The following is a 19412-nucleotide window of genomic DNA, read 5'->3' on the forward strand; positions in this document are numbered from 1 at the left end:
AAACAAGGTAGAAAGAGAGAACAGACTCTGGAGGAGTTGTCCACCCTGGCATGCACATACCTTTCTATCTCTCCGTCTCTCTCTCTCTCATACGCACACAACAAATAAGTAAATAAATCTTTAGAAAACAAACAATACCTTAAAAAAATCAATATTAGGAAGAAATATAGTTTGAAACTAGCATCCATTATCAAAGTTAAATGCTGGCACACTACTGTGCCAAGGGTGCCAGCATATCAGGGAGAGAGTCCACACGAGGCCTTTCTCTCTGGCTCACCTGGGCACTTAGCTTTCCTATCTACTGTTTTCAATTCCATCTCTCTGGTCTGTTCTTCAAACTCCAAAGGCTGGTTCTGCTGACCGCTTTGGGTACGCTAACCAGGCACCCGCAGAAATGTTTATCAATGAACTTCCTGGAATAGTGGTTGTGTATTGGTGTATCGCCCTCCCTACTGAGTGTGAAGCTCTACAAAGGCACAAAGCACATCTGCTTGTCTCAACCCAGTACATAAGAGCCCAGTATAGCGACAGGTCAGAGTATAAGTCCTGTTGAATGAAGGTAAGGGCAGTAACCACCTTTTCCTCCAAGATATGTACACAAAATGCACATAGAAACCCAAACATAGGAACACCTCTGACTGGAGAAACACCCTGCCACAGCCTCACTGGCAGCAAACACCCGTCCTCACCTGTTTCTCTTTCTTTCTGCCAAGCAGTCAATCTACCCATCAAGGGAAGGCTGCTCAAGCTGGTCAAAGCAGCCAGGAGCTCACAATGTAGCTGCCTACATGGGTTAATGGAGGCCAATCAGCATACTTCAGAGGCTCACTCTATGGTGGCTAGAGGCCACTCTTCCGTCACACAAGACGAGCCCACTAAAGAAGGCCAAGACAGAGGACACAGCGGGAACGTGGAAATATGCTATGAAGACTACAGCATGAAGTCAGTATCACACCCCACCAATTATACAAGCAGGTTTTAAAAAAACATTCTTTTTTAAGACAGGTCTTCATTTAGGTCAGTCCTGCTGCAAACTCTGTAGCTGGGGATCAGTTTGAACATCTGATTCTCCTGCCTCCACCAGGCAAATACTGAAATTACAGGTGTGTGCCATCACGCTTAGGTTAGGGAGAAATCAAAACCAGGGTTTTGTACATGTTTGGCAATCACTATCAATGGAGCTACGTTCCCAGCATCAATCTTTAGGTTTTGTCTGATTATTTTACATTTGTTTACTGGTGGTGGTGGTGGGGTGCATGTACGTGGAGGTCAGAGAGTAACCTGGAAGTAGTTAATTCTCTTCTTCTGCCATGCGGGTCTTAGAGATCACACTCAGGTTGTCAGGGTTGGTTACAAACACCTGTATCTACTAAGGCCTACTGGCCTCCAATTATTTTTTAACTGTGGTAAAATTCATATAAAATAAAATTTGCCACCTTGATAATTTTTAAATATATAGTTCTGGTATGCATTTATATTTATATGCATTTATATTTACAACATCACCATCATCTTGTAAAACTGAAATTCAAAAGGCATTAAATCCCTCTTCTAAGCCACCGGCAATCACCATATTGGATTTGTCTCTAGATTTGGAGTACTCTGAGTATCTCTTATAAATGAAATAGTGTCCGCCTTTTTGTGCCTGGCTTATTTTGCTTAGCACAATGTCTTCAAGGGTCACCTATGTTGGCTTTTTAATGTTATGTATGTGAGTGTTTTGCCTGCATGTATGTATATGCTCCTTGTGCATGTGCTGGTGCTGGTAGAGTCTAGAAAAGGGCAACAGATCCCAGGAACTGGAGTTACAGGTGACTGTGAGCCTCTTCACTGGGAAGCGAAGGTGGGTCTTCTGCAAGAATAGCAAATACTCCTAAATGATAAGTAAGCTATGTCTCCAACACTCCATGTCGTCTCTTATGTCAGAATGATTTTACTTTTTCAGGTTGAAAAATGTTCCATTCATAGACACATTTAACATATACCTTATGCTTGTGCCATATCTGGCTTCTCAACCAGCCTACCAACAGCTGTCAGAGCTGCTTCTTCTTAGCTGTGCAATGAACGCTGTTATGAAGACTCGGAAAAGCTATCTTCCAAGTACTCTGCTCTCCAGCCTTTAGGTATCTGCCTATCAATGTGATTGCTGGACCATATGGTTAGATTCACTCCTACCATCATCACGTTCTCACGTGGCACACAGAGTATGGAGAACAGCTTCGATGGAGACAGGGATCATAAACACTACACAGTCTAATCGGGGTCACTCACCAGATTTGAATATGTGGATCAGACACATGAGCAGTGTGCCGAGCTCTTGGCAATAGAATGTATGCTGCTGTTCACTCATGTCCACTTTGAGCTGTTTTGTAACAATGTCTTCCAGAAGAATACCAACCAGCTGTAAGAGAAACCTTCCAAGAAAGGGAGCACAGAACAGCATATTAGGTCATTACCAGTGAGCTCGTGTTAACCCCAAGTGTGAAATAAAGACCACTAGTTTGTGTAAAGTAAGAAAACACAAGGACAGTACACTAAACCAAGTGAACATGAAATGTTTCAGTCCATCACTGTGGACTAAGTCTCCGCTTCTCTCTATATCACCTTCTTTAAATGTGAGATGGTAATCACACCACTTTCAAAGGCCCATCAAGGCAAAATGACAAGTGGTTTTTTTTCTTTTTTCTTTTTCTTTTCTTTTTCTTTTCTTTTTTTTTTTTTTTTTTTTTTTTTGCGCTTTATCAGCTGTAGGAGTGTTACATAGACATGAGATGGCAATTTGCCATAGAAACTTAGTGTAACTCAGTTTTAGCCACTGCTTCAACCTTGTGGAGGGAAAGCAATGGGCTGCCAGTTGGACCTGCAAACACAAAGGCAATGTGTTTGTTTACAGATACTACAGGTGCTACCCCTGAAAATATGTGAGGCCCTAAGGAGCAGGTCTGCAGCACAGCTCTAACTCAGTGAAGGCTCTAGGAATGGGCAGATACTTCTCCATGCAAAGTGTTGACAAGTGCCTAAGCAGTCACCCCTGTCACTGCCCTGGAAGCACTACCACACCATGGGGGAAGGAGCATTGAGTTGATCCTGAAGGGATATGGTAGATGCTATTCACCCTGGCAATGAAAGGTTCTTCAAGTAGCACATGGTAAAAATAAGTACAGGGCTGCTTTTCATGGCTTAACCACTCTACAGGCAATTAATCCACCCCTTACTATGCTGCATGCAGGGCAGGCCACCTTTCCTTGATCATGGTGACACTCTGGTCAAGTCTGTCACCAAGTTAGAATGAGACAGACCTTAGGAAAGACATGAAAAAAAGGCCTTTGATGAGGTAGGTTCGAGTAAGAATCAGGGTTCAAAGGAACTTGCTGCTTGGGCAGAGAACCCAGGCTCAGTTCCCAGAACCCACACAACGGCTTCAACTACCTGAAACTGAAATTCCAGGGGTTCAATGCCTTCCTCTGGCCTCCATGGGTCTGAGGCCCTCAGTATACTTACTTACACATAAGGCAAAACTGTTGGCCACCACTGCTGAGAGACCATGGACCAACATGGCCAGTTTACAGGTTCAGATAGAAAGCATACCTTGAGAATGTATCTTCTGGCAAATTCTTTACTTGTTTCCCTTCACTGCGTTCTCCTAGTGTTGGATTACTGTCTCCATCCCTTAACCTGTTAATTACTGGACAGGAAATTAAATATGGAGAGAAGGAGAGCTCCTGAATACGAGAAAGAACAATGTCTTCGGTTGACTGGGAAATGAGAACCCTCAGAATGGCTAGGATTCCAGATATCCACAGCTGCACAGTGCTTACAGATGCCTAAAAAAAAGAAAATGCATAGGTTAAAGCTAAGGAAAGATGATTGAATTTTCCCTGGTTGTCACTTCCATGGATGAAAATCACCCCAATTTACATCTTCACCAGAAAGTCCCTACAGCACTGGTTTCAAGTATGGTCCCAGAGAAGCAGGATCAGACTCAGTTGGAGAACTGGTAAAATGCAAATTCGTAAGTTCTACCTTGCCAGCTGTGGCAGATCTGGGTGGGACCTATCCTCCAGTGCATCCGGAGTGTATGGAGAGACTCACCATTGTGCTTGGAGTGATGAACATACTCCGCAAAAGCATGTCCACAGGACGTAGGGAGGAAGGAGCCAAAATCTCAAACAAGGTATTTAATACTCCAAGGGCTTCATGAGAGTCAATATGCATCTGTGGAATTAAGCATCACGGACATGTCTGTGCAATCCAATGGAAATGGCAGTTTAAACACACATCATTACTGCACCTCGGGGGGGCACACCATTACCATCATGCCGATCACATGCTCTCTGTTAAAAGTTAAAAGCATTTTACTTTCAGCAATGACCCTATTTTCAGGACAGTGTATCTGCTGCACTTTACTCTCAGCAGTAACCTTAGCAAAGCTTCGGGACGCTATGTCTCCATGTCTGCCCCCCGTCCTTCCTTTTCCTGTAACTAGCTTCTTGTATCCAATTGTCAGGCTACAATCTCAGGGGACTTGCTCTGCTCTCTGCCCTGCCTGAAGCACTCTCTTGCAGGTATCTGCTAGAATCACTCCGTTCCTTCCTTCATGTCTACTCAGATGTTACCTCCTACAAAAGGCTTTCTCTTTTTGTCATTGTCAGAATGACAAATGCATTCTCTACCCTGACACTACCCTCCTCCTCTGCCATCAAAACCACTATCCTCTGATACTGTATACACTTTTAATAATGTATTTATTTCTTTGTTACCTGATTTATTATCCATTGTCTGTCTCAATGAAAGCTTCATTCTGCAGTGGGAGAGCACTGCTTTTAATACATTTGTCCAGTGAAATACTTCCTATCAGTCCCTGCAATACTGCCTAGCATATGAAGACAGTAACTCTGACAGAGTATGCCCACAAGTGTTTATGAAATGCTGAAAAACATGGCTACCTTGTGCTTTCTATAGAACCTATTTTAAAGCAGTCCTTAATATCTGATAGGAGTTTCATTCCAAATATGGCGAGAGATGCATCTGACAGCTGCCCAGGCTTTCTGGTAAGATTGTCTATAGCCAGGCTATCTGTATTCTATCTTCTATAGAATGTAATGTTGCTATGGTGAGAGACACACAGGTTCCTGGGTTCTAGGGCCCGCACAGTTTAGAAGCCAGGGTTGTTTGCTTCCACAAGATAAGGCAATGCAGACTACTGCATTTTCTTTTTTTTTTTTTTTTTTTTTTGGTTTTTTTCGGAGCTGGGGACCGAACCCAGGGCCTTGCGCTTCCTAGGCAAGCGCTCTACCACTGAGCTAAATCCCCAGCCCCTGCATTTTCTTAATTAACTAGTAAGATCATTTGATTACAGAAATTCTGACTAAGTAATAAAAAACTGCTAGGTTACTTGGTAAGTGATAAGAAAAACTTGGACCCTCGAGATCTCTCAGACACTAGACCATCAACCAGGCCCCCAACACATCTACAGCAGAGGACTGCCAGGTCTGGGTCCAGTCAGAGAAGATGCAGCTAACCCTCCAGAGACTCGAGGCCCCAGGGGGGTCTAGTAGGGTGGGAAGTAGGGGGTGGGGACATCCTCATGGAGACAGGGAGTGCGGGGAGAGGTATGGGATGTGGAATAGTCAGAGAGTGGACTGGGAAGGGAATAAAATCTGGATTGTAAAAAAAGAGATTAAATAAAAAGAAGGGATATGAAAACAGTGATAAGAAAAACAAATAAACAAACATAAAGAAAGCTAAGGATCAAATAAAATACCTGATTTACCAGAATACAGGAGTCAGAATAACAAAATAAGAAAGTACTCAGTTTTCAATTCAGAACTGGGCCAACCAACTAGAGACCCATCCCCCTCACGCTCTGTGAGGATGGAAAATGTCAATAACCTCTCTAACCCTTTGTTTCCTCACTTATAAAGTGAGAAAGCAATTTCAGGCTCAAACGGTAATGGGAACAAAAGAAGCCACTTTCTCCACAACCAGCACCAAGACCAACTTTCAAAGCAAGAACCTATCAGGATATAATGATCACAACCAACCTTCATAAGCATCTCAGTCCATTCTGAAATAAATCACACTACATGATGGCAAACCAGGGTCATGAGGACAAACCTGCTGCTTGGCTAACATGGGCAGGATGATGTCTGCGACCTGCCGAGAGAGCCGTTTCCACTTGTCCTCATTCTCTTTGTGGCACTGCTGCAGGACGAGGATGAACATCTCTAGCACCTACAAGAAAGTTTGTGTAGGATCAGAATGCTTCCTGGCCCAGGGCCCCTCCACTTTCCCATGTCCCACACTGGTCCCAGCTTAGCTGGGTAACTCTAAGGTTCAAAGAGCTATAATCCCCAGGGAAGACCGTGAAAACCACACACTCTTCACCCTATGACATGTGAATGTGAAGGGAACAAAAAGTCACAAGAAGGGACGCAGTAAGACCCACAGTGATACGTGAGCCACGTTGGGCTCAAGAAGACTCCTGACGGGTATTATTCCTATGGTATTTTAACATTTCAGAAACAAAGAAGGGATCACATGAAAATCAAACTTACATTAATCTGCAGGAGAACTCAAAGGCACCCTTGACTAAACACTCTGTGGGACAATTTAATATTCCTATGTACTTTAAATCCACCTCAGTGCTCTTTGCAAAAGACATCTTATTTTTGAGTGGTCCTCTCTTGCAACAGTCATGCAAAGCTCAGTGTAAGGTTACTGGAGGTCATTTTAGTCATTCTAAATAGATAACCTGTGGCCTGGCAGAGGCTTGTAACACAGACATTGCCATTTTGTAGACAGCGTTTTACTGGAGCACTGCCACACCATAGCCTGTATCCACTTTGGTGCTACAACAGACCAGAGAGCCCACAAAAACTAAACTCCTGTTTTCATCTCAAAAAACCCAAAACAAAACTAAACCAAAACAAAACAAAAGATGCACACTACCTCAGGGACAATATAAAGCCTAACCCAACTACTCCATCCCCCAAAGCTCCTTGCTCTCAGGTTCATGTAGTGCTTGTGCTACACAAGAATCTTTCCTGGGCACTCCACAGGGCATACAGAGGCCCCGCTGAACAGGCACAAGTGGTATTCTACTCCCAAGGCACTACTACCCCACTGTGCTTAGCAAAGTCATGTGCTTACTCTTAAACTACTCTATGCCTTGGCTTAACTAAGCATTAAATATTCAATAAACTATTACAAAGATTGATCAAAACATAAATGAAACAAAGAAAGTACTGTTTCTTTGAAAAAGGCTTGTGGTTTTATGAAGTTTCTGAAACAGGCAGCTGAAAGGAACAACAAAATAAGAGAGGAATAAAAAAGTACAAAGTTTGAAAGGACACAAATGTTAAAAACTCTATTTGCAGACATGGGGTGACTCAAAGCATTTAAAATTCATGCTCCAGCTTAAGGGAGACAAAACTAGAAATGAGTACAGATAAAAAGAAAATGACTGTCCAGGCGTGTTGTTGTACACCTTCACTCTCAACACTCTGGAGGCAAAGGCAGGCAAATCTCTGTGAGTTTAAGGCTAGCCTAGTCTGCAAGGTCAGCCCAGGATAGCGAGGACTGTTATACAGAGAAATCCTGTCTCAAAAGAACAATAACAAAAACAAACCAAAACAAAGTAGAGACCATGACTATGTCAAGATAGAGGTAAATATGCTATGTATTTCAGATTTGAAGTTTTTACTATTTTAAAATGTTAATGGTTTAGATTAATACCGTCAATTACCTGATCCTTGAGCCGTGTTTGAGAATACATAGCCTCTGTCACATTTAATATCTTGATTGAAATTATAACAGTCAGTCACATGTCTGCTACCCTTCTGGGGCTGTGCCAGCTCTGACCCTAGTGCACTGTACCCTCTGACTGCCATTTCTGCAGGTTCCAGAGAATCCAATGCTCCTGAGACTGGTCAACACACACCCGGCCTCAGGGCCATGGTTTGTCTCTCCACATCGGTGATGAAATTATACTTTCCTCTTACCTGATGGTACTGGATGAGTCGTAACAGCATTGAGACCACCACCTCCTTCTGGGTTTCAAGCTCTTTCCCTGCATCAGCTTTATTTGTTCCTCTTAACACAAAGAGGTCATGGACAATGGGCTGCAGCGCAGGAATAGCTACAGGCACAAAAGAGTGAGGAAATGAGACCACATGTGACAATGACTCCTGAGAGGCAGGTATCAGGACTCCAAAGAGCTTTTAAAAAAAAAAAAAGAAGAAGAAGAAGGGGAACCTTCGCTGGTACTTGGCTTACAGAAAGGGCTGACTGGATTGCTAAAGTGTATTTGAAACCACCCTTACACTACTGTAGGGTGCCACGGTTCTTCCTCTCAACACTGACAGCTTGTAAAGTCCTTTAACAGCAACAAAGAACATAGTTTCTATTTCTACTGCAGTGTCATTTCTGACAAAAAGTGGATGAAATCAAAGTCAATTTGAAAATAAGAAAACATCCCAAATAATCAAAATAGCAACCTCCCTAGACTATGCATAATGTACCTGATTTACTTTAAAAGATGATAAATACCGTGGCTACTGAATACATTTAAGTCACAGTATTAGATTATTATATTTGTTTTAAGTTAAAAATTGACTCATTAGATCAAGATTTTTCTTAAGGTTTTACTCATCCTGGTCTAAAATAAGAGACAAACTAAATTCACTGGTATAATAGTATGGCATAGGAAAGAACTATAAAAGAAATGGTTCTAACTGGCATGAAGCACACCAATACCTGCCAACAAACATACATATATTCTGGCTTTTAGTAACATGAACAAACACCCTAATCTTCAGTGACATGTTCACAAGTACTCAGTGATATGGATACACATATATGTGCAAACACACATTCTGACCCTCAATGATACTCTCCCCCACCAACTCTGACCCTCGCTAACCCTCCATGCGCGCACACACACACACACACACACACACACACACACTCTGGTGCTCCGTGGTAACAACACATACATATTCTGACCCTCAGGGCTACATAATATACTTGTATTTAATTGCTTGCTGAACTTCCTTCAGATGTTCAAGCACCCAGGAATAAAGTAAACTGGCTGATGCCACTAACTCTCAGTCCAAAGACAGTAAATGTCCAGGAAACTTAAAAAAAGTAGTTATTTATTTTATGTATACGAGTACACAGCAGCTGTCTTCAGACACACCAGAAGAGGGCATCAGATCCCATTACAGATGGTTGTGAGCTACCATGTGGTTGCTGGGAATTGAACTCAAGTTTTCTGGAAGAGCAGTCAGTGATTTAACTGCAGAGCCATCTCTCCCTAATTTTTACTTTATTATTTATATGTGATGAGCGTTTTGCCTGCATGTATGTCTATACACTACATGTCTGTACACTACCTCAGAAATCAGAAGGTTGCGAGCCACCTTGTGTGTGCTTGAAAGTGAACCCAGGTCCTCTGGAAGAGCAGCCAGGTCTAACCACTGAGCCACCTCTCCTGCTGCAGGTCAGTGGATCTGACATTTGCATTTCTAACTAAATCATCCATCAATTGCTAAGCATTTCACGATCTGTGCTCTGATAAAGCATGGACAGAAGTAAAGCTGATGGTTTAACTTAGAAAGATTGAAAGGCAGCCCATCACTGCTTCTGCTCAGTGTATGTTCCCCTGTAGATGTATGTAGTGGGTGGGGTTTCTCTGCCATTCTCACTTGTGGGGTCTGCAAAGCCCTTAAGACGCACCTCCACCAAGAGTCAAACGTCTCTACAACAAGTGGTTCTCAACCTGTGTGTCCAGACCTCCCCTGGGGCAGTTCTCAAATGACGCTTTCACAGGGGCCTCATATCAGATACCCTAAACATCAGGTATTTATATTACAATTCATAATAGTAGCAAAATTACAGTTATGAAGTAGCAACAAAATAATTTTGTGGCTGGGGTGTCATCACAACATGAAGAACTGCATTAAATGGCCACAGTAGCACTAGGATGACTGAGAACCACTGCTCTAGACTCTTGGGAAAGGAGCAGGGAGAATACAAGAGGGAAAGGCTAGAAATCCAGTGTTAAAATTTAAAGAAAAACATCACAACATATTCTTTTTAGTCATTGCTGCTTCTGCACAAGCCAGGATCTGGCTCAACAGCCCAAGCTGGCTGCAGCTCACGGTCCTCATGTCTCCACATCATGAATGCCACTAACGGAGGCATACACTATCATGATTAGCTACTGAACATTCCTAAAATACACACTGAACCTCCTTTTACAGGCTAGAGGGGGATAGCTGAGTGACTAACTGTTTATTAAGGTCTTATTTAAGCTTCAATAAAATAATCAGGCAGCCATGGCATGAACCTGAGGAAGTGCTGGGGTAAAGAGCCAGTGTGCAGCCAGGCCATGGTGGTACAATTAAGAGACAGAGGCAGGCAGATCTCTGTGAGTTCAAGGCCAGCCTGGTCTGCAGAGCAAATTCTAGGATAGTCAGAACTGCAAAGAGAACCCTGTCTCAAAAAGCCTAAACCAGGGGTTGGGGATTTAGCTCAGTGGTAAAGCGCTTTCCTAGGAAGCGCAAGGCCCTGGGTTCGGTTCCCAGCTCCGAAAAAAAGAAAAGAAAAAAAAAAAGCCAAAACCAAAACAAACAAAGAGCCAATGTGTAAAGAGAACTTTAGTTTCCCTATAGTTCTAATTCATTAACTTTTTAATTACATGTTACAAGCTTACAAAATACAGATAGATACAGAATTCAAAATGTAGTTTATTAAGCAATGAATAGCCTCTCTCCTAAAATATAAGTGTCAAGACAGAAAATCCCCAAGAAAATGTCCAATTACAATGCCAAAACTATTGAAAAGGAATCAGAGTTTATAGCTGGGTTTTGTGGTATACAGCTTTAATCCCAGAACTTAGATGCAGAGGCAGATGGACCTCTGTGAGTCTGAGGTCAGCCTGGTTTACAAAGTGATTTCCAGGATAGCCAGGGCTGTTACATAGAAAAGCCTGTCTAAAACAAAAACAAACAAAAGGAAAAGAAATGAAATGCATGGGCAAGAAACGCAGGTCCCTTGTAGAATGCTTTGAGTAGCATGCATAAAGCCCTGGACTCAGTCCCTGCACTTTATAAACCAGGAGTGGTAAGCATGCCTGTAATCCCAGCACTCAGCAGGTAGAAGGAGGATCAGGAGTTCTAGGTTTTCCTTGGTTTCATAATGAATTCAAGTCAGCATGGGCTATATCAGAACTTGTCTCAAAAAAAAAAAAAAAAAAAAAAAAAGCTACGCAGGGTTAGAGCGCATCTTTAATCCCAGCACTCACTCAGGAGGCAGAGGTAAGAGGATCTCTGTAAAGTCCAGGTTGGTCTATAGAGTTAGTTCCAGGACAGTCAGAGCTACACTTGAAAGTCTGCCTTGAGAAACAAACAAACAAACAAACAAACAAACAAACCAAACAACAAAACCACAACATTAACACAAAAGTCAAAATTTGACTGTGACAAGCTAAATTTAAAATTTTGTGAGTCTAGATGTGTGATCGGAGGTAAAGTGCTTGGCACATATGGGGCACATAGATCTGAGTCTATGCCCTCTAAAAAACACCAAAGCAAATAAAAATGTCAAAATAAAAACTTTTCTTCATAAACAGAGGCATTTATCAATTTATCAGAATCCATCTATACTTTAATGATGTCACTATTTTTTATTGTTTCTCCAAGTAGTTTACAAATTTCTATGAGTAAGCAATGTGCTGTGCTTTTGTTCTTACTCATCTCTAACCTGTGTGCATACAACACATACACACCCACACCCACACCCACACCCACACCCACACACAGAGAGAGAGAGAGAGAGAGAGAGAGAGAGAGAGAGAGAGAGAGAGAGAGAGCGCACTTGCAGTAAAATTGGATGAAGGTAAGACCGAGGACATCAAGCACAGATGTAGCCCATTAATTACCATGTGTGACAGCCTTCCTTCCACTGGCCATGATGCCATCACACAGCTGGATGATTTTAGGAATTCCAATGATCTGTTTTGAATGGTAGCGCTCATAAGATAATAGTACCAGGAAGAAAAATATATTTGGAATAATTGCCTCTGATTCCCTAGAAATGAAGACACCCATTTAGACATTTCTTTTTAAAAATTAAGACATGTAATTTGCATACACAGCATAAAATAAGTCAAGAGTCAACCTCAGGGGAAAATACTAAGTTAAAGCAGACTCTGCAATCTCGTTCAATCCCACTGCACCCTTGGTCTTCCTGCCACAAGGAGAGTCTGTGGTTATGATGGTGAAGCTGCAGCAAGGGAGAGGCACCTTAAGCACCCAATGCCAGCAGTTAAGATCTTTCTAGCTCTTCATTTTCCTTTCCTCTCCTGAAAAAGTTCAGGCACCAAGGAGAAAATGTTCCCTGGTCAAAACTACAGAGTCAAGGTGTTACATAATCAGAACAGAGCTGGGTCTTTAGATCCCAGTGACACTCACAAAACCCGCCAATGTTGTGCTTTATGAACTAGTTGTTAAGTACTATAATTTTCAAACATTAGAAATCTGTTATATATACTGCAAGATTATTAAAGCTTTAATGTCTAACAAGAAAAACTACAGGTAATGCAGCTAAAGATCACAATCACTCCCTGTACTAAACCATGACCTAAAAGTGCTTCCTCTAAAGCTAGGGAACAGGTCCCACTGGGTAAGATGGCACTTAGTAGCCTGTTACCATCATCACCCAGTCTGAATGTGAAATGCAAACACACTAATGATTAGATGCACAACTGCTTCTAAGGAGGTCTGGAGAAAGGTTTTCAGCAGGTGGTCGTCAGAGGAGAGACCATGGAAAGCATGCACATCAGACTCCACTGGGCACAGGGGTGTCCATAACAAGGACGACCACTGAAGTAAGTAAACACCAGTACCTGAACTGGCCCACTTCAATGTACTCAAACTGCTTCAGCACAAACCCGATGAACACCTAATGCAGGGAAGAAAAGCTGCCGTCAGTCACAGGCTTACCGAGTACAAGCTGGGTACCATTTCCTGGACTGATCTGTGAACTATTCACAACACCTACACAGAAGATTAGCTGGTTTATAAGCAAGTTCTCAGAGCTACTCTGAGATCAGAGAAGGGCAGAGTTCTTTCAGGCATGCCTTTAGGAACACACTGGTCAAGGCAGACAGGTGGGTACAGGCCTGAAATCCCAGCACAAGGGAAACTACGGCAGGCAGATGGAAGTTTGAGGCCAGCCTGGGCTACATGGTGGGCCTCTGTCTCACAAAACAAAGTGGCTAATACAGAGATGAGTCCTTACTGCGAAAATAAGTCATAAACTCCAGGAACCATCAGCTGTTACTCATAATCCTATCTGGAAGACTCTGTGTCTAGAGAGTAGAAAACCAACAGCAGGAGCCCTGCAGCACACAGTGCCTGGATACTGACCGTGACACATGCAGAGGAGACAGGAGGAAAGGACAACTCTAGGAACAATGACAGTATTTGGAATGATAAGCAGGTCTACTTCACCTCACTCACCCTGACAGAAGCTCCCACATATGAACTACAGAGTTAACGCTGCTTTTCAGATCTGGAGCATGCACAGATCTGGAGCGGGTGCTTAGTAAAATTGTAGCTAAACTGAGTTAATACCCACTTTCTGCATTTACACCTCTAAGGCATCACTAATGAAAGCCACTGAATCAAACAGGAGGCTGCAGTGCTCATGGTAAGGGAAACAGACTACCCACCAGTGGTTGGGTCAGAAAGCTTTGCTAGTCGAGGTTCAGGGGCCCAAGTGAAGGACATACATGCAGACATGGGCACAGCACACAAGAAACTGGAAGCTGGGAGTCTTTTCAATGTTAAGTTACAGGTAAAAAATCTTATGAAGAAAAGAGATTAACTTTCTGTTTTAAAGGAAACACTCTTTAAGGAGAGAATGGAATGACTAGAGAGATTATCTGGTAAGATAGCCAAATCAAGTCTTCCTAACATATCTACTGGCAAGATTTTTTGTTTTGTTTTTTGTCTATGCTAGATGGCCCAAATAGACTACAATTTCTACATCTGGTGAGAAGAAGTAGGATAGTCAGAAGAAAGGCAGGTCTTATAGGTGTTCCTATCCTCCTGGTACAGCCCCAGCCCTGACTCCTCTACAGTCCACGGCCCACAACTGCACACCAGGCTGTGGGGGTATGGAAATGAAGGAGGCGCGCTATGGTGGTCTGAATAAGAAACTTCTCATAGGTTCTGGTACTTAACTGCACGGCTGCCTGCTGACATGCTGTTTGGGAGGTCAGGTCACTTTCAGGAGGTTAGGCCTGGCTGAATAAAGTATGTCACTGGGTACAGGACAGGAGCTTACACAGCCTCACCTACTTCCAGCTCATTCTCTTTGCTTCCTGCTTGTGGGAGGAGATAACAGCTTTCTGGTTCCTGCTCCAGGGCTCTGCAGCCATGGCTCCCTGCCACAGTGGACTTTTAAATTTAGGATTTTATGCGTTAATGTCTTGCCTGTAAGAATGCCCAAGTAATACGCACCTGCAGAAGCCATAAGGTGTCAGACTCCCCAGAAATCAAGTCTGGGTCTTCTAGAAAAGCAGCAAGTGCTCTTAACTGCTGAGCCATGTCTCTGGCCCTCATGATGAACTCTAATTTCTCTAGAATCACAAGGCAAAATGAGTTTTCTATATGATTTTTTGCTTTTGTATCTTATATCAAAGGAATAAAAAGTAATTCACAACTTGCTACAAGGACCAAGGTGTTGTAAAGAACCTGACTATGTTGCTTTGAAGGAAAGTGAAAAACTTTGGAACTTTGGAATAGGAAAGCTTTACATGCTTTAAGCAGAGCTTGATGGGCAGTTCTAGTAGGAGCCTAGGAGACAGTGCTGAGCAGAGCCTGGATCCTGAGGGTTCAGAAAGAAACAAGATCTCTATTATCAAATGGGCGAGAGACCATTCTTGTGATATTTTAGCAAAGAATCTGACTGCCTTTGGGCCCAAGTCCTGAAAACTTGCCCAAGGCTATAAAAGAAGCTTTTCTTATCAAAGTGATTGCTTGCTTCTCTATTTTATTTATTTGTTTTTAGTTTATTGAGACAAGATTTCTCTGTACAGCCCTGAGTATCCTGAAACTCATTCTGTAGACTAGGCTAGCCTTGAACTCAGACATTTGCCTGCCTCTGCCTCCAGAGTGCTGGGAATAAAGGTGTGCACTATCACTGCTCGGCTGATGATCACCTGTTTTTAAGAAGTCTGATTTTTGCATAAATGACCTGGCCCACCAAAATAAATCTTAAATTATATCTTACAAATTAAAAACAGCTTATTTTAAAGTTACAAGTAGGTATACAGATATAGAAACTTCTGGAAATTTCTAAAGCCTACTGGAGCATGGTACAGTCTTGGGCAGTGACTTTTCGGGGTAATCTGTATCAGGTTAGGAACAGTGACTACAAAGCCAAGAGACAAACCTGATCTGAATCCAGTAGACAGTAATTGACCCGTAGCTGAACCAGCTGTGCCAGCAAATCCAAAACCTGCTTCTGCAGTTGTACTGATGTTGTCGTGGTGTACTGCTTCAATGCTTTTATAACAAGAGGCTCAAATAACCTAATGTGGTTATGAATAGCGTTCTATAGGAAAAAATGAAAGGAACCACAGTTGCGATTAGACACTTCTGGCAACTAATCTGGAAAGTCTGAGCTGTTTCCACCCCTGTGACACTGTCCACATATGATCTCTGGCTGCAGTGCCATTCACCTTATCTGCACGGTTCTTTGTGACACTTGTAAGGTTCGTCTTCAACTGAGCAGACACTTTCTGGAGTACATCAAACCACCTGCCAAATGGCCAAAAGCAGAGACAACAAATATCTTTTAATAATCTCCTCTGTACTACTCAGCCATACATCAATTCAACTTCATGTTCAAAAAATCAGATCATTTCAAAATGAGATGTAGAAAGGCTATTGGGTTTAAGAGCAGCATGTGCTAGAGACAATAGGACTTAACTGAGCGTGCAATGCTACAGGAAACCCACCTCTCTCTCTAAGAGAGAGGTGAAAGCCGGTTCAAAGATAGGTGATATCACTTGGTTTTCTTGGGGGAAGACTGACGGAGGTCACGAGTTCATCAGTCGAGCCAATGTTGAGAGAGACCCATCTCATAAAATTTTTGAAAAGACAGCAAAGCACATACATCAAAGCACACTGCCAAGATAAAGCCAAGAAAAGGAGGGTATTCCCTGATTCCAATATTGTCTGGTCATCCAAAAAAGGGAAAGCAAGAATGTTGTAACATTACTACACTGAATAGCATCTCAAATATTTGATAATAATTATGGTAAAGAAGTTTGCAAAACACTTTCTAGGGCTATAATGTAGGTCAGTGGTAAAGTACATGCCTACCATATAAAGCTCTGAAAGGAAGGAGAAAAGGAGGGAGGGACTTCCACATTCCAGGTATCAAAAAGATTAACATAAATTCATAGAAAATAAAAAAGAACACACCCTAGACTGTTCTAAAGGTGGTCTGCTCAGTCATAGAACAAAGAAGCACCAGGACACATGCTAAAGACTGCCATTCATAAACAGCAGCAAGTACCAAATGCTTCCCACAGGTAAGGACACTGAGGGTGCCACTTCTAGCTGGGGCAGTATTTGGAAGTTAGAACCCACGCTTCACAGGCAGCTTCCTCTCTCGCTTCTCACCTCTGAATAGCAGACCACACCCTAGCTTAGCCGTGGCCTTCAAGGCAGGGCTGCACAGAACTCATCTCTGCATTGCCAAGGACAAGTTAACACCATGAACATTACCCTGAGGCATCGTGCTCCTGGTCCGCCTGTACCATGTTCCTCAGGCTGGCATCAGCCAAAGCCTGCGTGAAGTGCGTGTATGGTGCCATGAAGCAGTAGTGATATAAGCCGGGCCTCACACTGGAAGAGCCAAGGCGCTGTGCTCGGCACTGAGACTTGCTGGGGTTGGAAGATAAGCCATCAAACTGTGAGGCTAAGTTTGTCCCAAAGAGAGTCTTCAATAGCTAGAATGAAAGAATCAAAGCGTCAACACTTCCCTTAATACAGAGTCAATGTAGATGGGCAGCACAGGCCTGTCTGTAACCCCAGCTGGTGGACAGGGCTTAGCATGGACAGGACTGAAATAGGTAATCTGCAAGTTCCAGGTGAGCCAAGTCAACAGGTTAGGATAGATGATAGAATAATTTATTTAAATTGACAAAATTGATGAACTGGATATTACTAATATATATCATACCTTATAGTTTACATAACTGTTACAATTATGTTCAATATATGTATCTGAGAGAAAGTGTCTTTTTAATGGACAAAAAGGGGGAAATGTTGTGGATTTGGTCTAACACTGCTTGTATTATGCTAATCATGTTCCTCAAAAGCCTGTTCGCAGTGTTCCCACACATAAGACACAGAGGGACCCTGCCCACAGTTGGTTCTGGTTGGTCAATAAAGATGCCAACAGCCAATGGCTGGGCAGAGCAGACAGAGGGAGGGCTTTTAGGAGACCAGGGCTAGGGACAGGGAGAGGAGGAGGAGAGATCCACCATGCTAGGAGAAGGAGAACCAAGACACCACACCTGAGAGGTGCAGGACAGAGAACATAGCTGTCATGTAGGAGTCAGGGGATCGTGGTCTGGGTCCAGGGCAGCAAAGACAGAATATAGAGTTTAGTAAGTAATCACTTGGGGATATCGGAGAGTGGATTAGCCATGTGGAGGTGAGGAAGTGGTCCAGTCCTTGAAATGTTTAAAGCATATAAAAATATACAGGCTGCGTGTGAGTGTCTTTCACTCGGGAACCCAGAATGTTGGGGCAGGTAGTGAGGAGCACCACAGTGAGATCGACTGAGTAGCATTAATGGGAACTGCTACTGAGATCACATTTCAAAATTTAAAGTCTCAGTGATACTTTCCTGGAATGTACAAGCCAGGTCCAACCCTCAGTACCACTAATAAGAAAAAAAGGAAAAACGAAAGCAACAGTAAACATTCCCCAGGACCATCCTTTCCCAGCAGCAACATCGGATGGAAACTTTGTTGTGAATCCTATGGGTTAGCATCCCCGAAGATCTCACCACGTGGTGCCACCGTGCCTGGGATTCTCTGCGGTTCTAAGTAAAACTAGCCCTTTAGACACAAGCCCGCCGAGATGGGGTGGCAAAGGCAAAGCAGTGAGGACCAGAGCTGCTTTTTGATGTCCTCTCCCCCTCATAGTCGTAATCACAGAGCAAGCAGGAGTGATAGCTGGGGCACCAAACTCTTCCTAATGCCACACCACAGCATCAACTTCTAAAAAGGAACTCGGTTTTGTTGCTTTGCCCAGAGGAGTTAGCCCAAAACCCAAAAGATAGGAAATGACGCACACCTGCTGAACACAGACAGTCGCCATCATTGGTTCTCGACTAAAGCAGGATTTCAAGTATCCAAGGACCTCTTCAACACACTGAGAAAGGAAGAGAACAACATCAGTGACTTGCAGGTGACCTGTTATTGTTGCCATTCAGAAACAGATAGTTTCCATATAAACTGTATAAATATCAGAGAAAAATCAGAGTAATGTTTTCAATTAATCACCTTAACAATCACAAGAACTCCTGTATCTACAATTGTATAAAAAGTGCTTTCTTGTGCATTTACATACCCAATCTATCACCCAATCATTCAGTAAATAGCAAATATATATATCTGTTTGCAGGGTAGGCACTGTGGAATGTGCAAAGGAGCTAAAAGCCCTGCACTGTGGAGCCCTAAATATGATCAGCTGAGCAGAATGCTTAAGGCACTGGGAGAGTCCTGCCAATGAGCCTCATGAAGTCCGTACAGAATACTTAGTGTGTTGAAGAAAAGATACCAGGTGCTGGAAATACAAAGAACGTAATTCCTGTCCTTCAGATAGGAATTCCAGGAGCTCCAAGTTGCAGGGAACCAGATCACTACCACAGGTATCACTATACAATGTAATACTGAGAGATTTCCATTTCTACATTTACCCTCTCCAGCCTGAAATGATCAAAAATAATTTTAAAGATTCCAGCTTTGATAGCATAGCTCTCAGACAATGAACACCAGGCCATAGATATCAATGATCCTGAAAAGTGAAATACAAACCAGGCTCTAAGATGGTCCTAGGTAAGGATCTTAAGAGCATTCCCTGTGGCACAACAAGGGGACAGAAGTCAAGCTATGAGGGCACAGTGAGTCCAAAGACCCTAAGAAAACGGCAGCTCACATGATATGGCTCCAATAAAACAAGTCATTCAGAGACTCCTGGAGATTGGGTGAGGGTGTTCCTTGAGTACTTCAAAGATAATTCTAAGGGAGCTATCAGAGCCAAGGCCTGAGAAGCAATCGTTAGAAGAACGGAAGAAGCAGTAGGCTCTCTCACGAG

The 19412-nt window shown here is 42.9% G+C and overlaps 1 protein-coding gene across 3 annotated transcripts in view; it reads right to left on the reverse strand.

The window, feature by feature from the left end:
- The window catches only part of Htt (huntingtin), a 148969-nt gene that overhangs the window by 43024 nt on the left and 86533 nt on the right, over window positions 1–19412 (reverse strand). For all 3 annotated transcript variants that reach the window (NM_024357.5, XM_087582725.1, XM_087582724.1), the window contains 11 exon segments: window positions 2272–2414; window positions 3589–3824; window positions 4093–4215; window positions 6118–6234; window positions 8004–8140; window positions 11945–12093; window positions 12911–12966; window positions 15466–15627; window positions 15755–15833; window positions 16809–17032; window positions 18390–18467. In NM_024357.5, coding sequence (NP_077333.2) covers window positions 2272–2414; window positions 3589–3824; window positions 4093–4215; window positions 6118–6234; window positions 8004–8140; window positions 11945–12093; window positions 12911–12966; window positions 15466–15627; window positions 15755–15833; window positions 16809–17032; window positions 18390–18467 — 1504 coding nt within the window.

This window comes from Rattus norvegicus, chromosome 14 (assembly GCF_021556685.1).
Source record: "Rattus norvegicus strain SHRSP/BbbUtx chromosome 14, alternate assembly SHRSP_T2T, whole genome shotgun sequence".
Lineage (NCBI taxonomy): Eukaryota > Metazoa > Chordata > Mammalia > Rodentia > Muridae > Rattus > Rattus norvegicus.